The sequence below is a fragment of the Cornus florida genome, unplaced genomic scaffold (genome assembly GCF_030987335.1).
Source record: "Cornus florida cultivar Cherokee Brave unplaced genomic scaffold, ASM3098733v1 CherokeeBrave_3.0.0_Hap2_Chr03, whole genome shotgun sequence".
Lineage (NCBI taxonomy): Eukaryota > Viridiplantae > Streptophyta > Magnoliopsida > Cornales > Cornaceae > Cornus > Cornus florida.
The window spans coordinates 52,143,156-52,145,676 of record NW_026775573.1 but is presented as its reverse complement, the minus strand read 5'-3'; the positions used below and the strand labels follow the sequence as shown (position 1 = coordinate 52,145,676).

At 35.3% G+C, this 2,521-nt stretch overlaps 1 protein-coding gene across 1 annotated transcript; it reads right to left on the bottom strand.

The window, feature by feature from the left end:
* Positions 1-854: 854 nt before the first annotated feature.
* LOC132301598 (uncharacterized) lies at positions 855-1,593 on the bottom strand. Its single transcript, XM_059798839.1, has 3 exons — positions 1,395-1,593; positions 1,283-1,285; positions 855-1,048 (listed from the first exon to the last, which is right to left on the bottom strand). The coding sequence occupies exons 1-3, from the start codon at positions 1,591-1,593 to the stop codon at positions 855-857; spliced, it is 396 nt and encodes a 131-aa protein (XP_059654822.1).
* Between the last annotated feature and the right edge of the window lie 928 nt (positions 1,594-2,521).

Genomic DNA, 2,521 nt, shown 5'->3' with positions numbered 1-2,521 from the left:
TTGGATAGTCTCCAAGTAAACGAAATCAACAGCTCCAGCACTTTCAAGGGTCATGAGAACCTGCAAAATAATAGGGTAAGACTAAAGTTCTAGTAGGAAGTACATTAGCAACTGCTCCTAAGAGATTTTAGCACAAGAAAAGCCATGAAGAGCATGCTTGGGAATTTAAGGAAATATATCCCACATCAAATAAGCAAAAGTGAATCAAGCAACTTGTTCAAAAGATTAATCATAAGGAACCCAGCAAGGTAAGTTAGAATCAAAAGAGTTATCAAGGGATTGACTGTGCACATGAAATTTCCAAAATTAATAACAGATTCATGGCAACAAGAGATGGTGTAGGAAACCAAATCACACAAAGTAGCAAGAGTTAGAGTAAAACCTACCTTAATTGAAATCAGGATAATATTAAATGTGCGGATGATAATGAAGATGAAGAACAACCCTTTTCCTCTTCTTTCTTTCCTTTCCTTCATATTTCTCTTCCTCTCTAACTCTTTGTAATTCTCAACCACCTCTCATTCTTATTTCCTCTTGTCCCAATCTCAGCCCTATCTTATTCTCTCAATCTCTTTAACCATGTGGAACAATTGCAATGTGATAGTGGTAGGTTGTTTTTAGTGTAAGATGTATATAAAAGTAAATAGTTGAGTCATCAGATGAGTGGTGCATGCGTGGAATGTGTCTTAAGACCTTGCATGGCTACCACCTAGAATCAATTATCCTAATTATTCATAAATTCCCAAAGTTCCAATCACACATGAATAATTTCACAATGACCTCTAATATCCCTTTAATAAAATTAAACTCCCAAAATAAAATAAAAAAGTGTCCAAAATTTACTAATCATACCTTTAATCAAGATTAAAGCTTAATCTAAAACCCGGGCTATTACAAGCACCAGCACCAGCAATTACAACAGCAACAACAACCTTCCCCCCACCAACACCACCACCATCACCACCACTACCAACAGAATAATAATCTCCAAAGTACAACTCGAGAATCCAAACAGTAGTAGCAGTAACACTAACAACAATAGTAATAACTGTAGCAGCCGTAACACCAGTAACACCAGCACCAGCAGCAACAACAACAGCACCAACAACAACACCAATAGCAGCAGCAACAACAGCAACAACAACAACAACAGTAGCAACAACAGCAACAACAACACCAGCAACAACAACAACAGCAACAACAATAACAAGAACAACAACAATAACAACAACAACAACAATAACAATAACAGAAACAACAACAACAACAACAGTAGTAGCACCAGCTACAGCAATAGCAGCAGTAATAACAACAACAGCAATAACAACAACAGTAGTAGCAGCAGCAACAACAATAACAAACAACAACAACAACAACAACAACAATAACAACACCAGTAGCAACAGCAATAGCAATAGCAACAAAAATAACATCAATAGCAATAGCCACAGAAGCAGCAGCAACAACAACAGTAATAATAATAATAGAAGCCGCAGCAGTAACAACAGTAGTAACAGCAACAACAGTAACAACAACAAGTAACAGCAATAGCAACAGCAAAAGTAGCAGCAGTAGCAATAACAACAACAACATCAGTGGCAACAATAACAGCAATAGTAGCAACAATAATAGTAATAAGCAACAATTGATCTTGGTGTTGTTTGTTGTTACTGTTGTCGTTTGTTGTTGTTGTTATTGATGTGCTCGCGGAGCTACCAATAATAAAATCGCACTAGCTATAACACAAGTTCCTAAGAAAGTGGTTAAGTAGGGGCATCAATCCACGAAGATTGTGAAGTTTATGGCAATCAAGTTTCAAAGATTAATTTCGTGCTTGTTAATGTCACAAATGATGGTTGATTTGTTTGTTTATCGTTTGCATAAAGATAAAAATAAACTAAATTGAATTTAAAGAGTAATTAAAGGGGAGGCTAGGGAATTGAGTTCACCACGACCTCTTAATCATGCATACTTGTAAGTAACTTAGGGATATAATTATGTGTGACGTGTAAAGTGTAGAAATATAAAGTAACTATAACAATTTCCAGAAAATCATGTAATTTAAGACTAAGCATGACCCATCTATGGTTGGCATGACTCATCCACCTAAATTAGGGTGTGGTATGAGCCATCTTCCCTAGGCATGGCCTATCAAAATCTTAACATTACAAGTTTTAGCACATGAAATCAATCATCTGGCATAGACTGTTTTTGGTCGGCATGAACCATCTACTTAATTACATTAATCTAGGGGTGTAGCATGGTCCATCTTCCCTCGGCATAATATATCTAAATTTATGTATCACATGCCAATAATCCCATTTCATAAATATCAATCTTCATTGTCACATATGAAATACTAAGTATATAAGTATATAATCATGCTTTCTAAGACAAGAGTTACATGGTGTATATACCTATATATATATTCTGCACAGATTATATATCAATTTAAATGTAAACAAAACACAAATTGAATAATGCATTACATCTTTGTTCATGAAACTCATCACACACAAGA

Bases quoted from the DNA above. Each gene is read 5' to 3' on its own strand.
- LOC132301598 (XM_059798839.1), bottom strand. From the start codon at position 1,593: ATGTTGTTGTTGTTATTGCTACTGCTGCTACTTTTGCTGTTGCTATTG.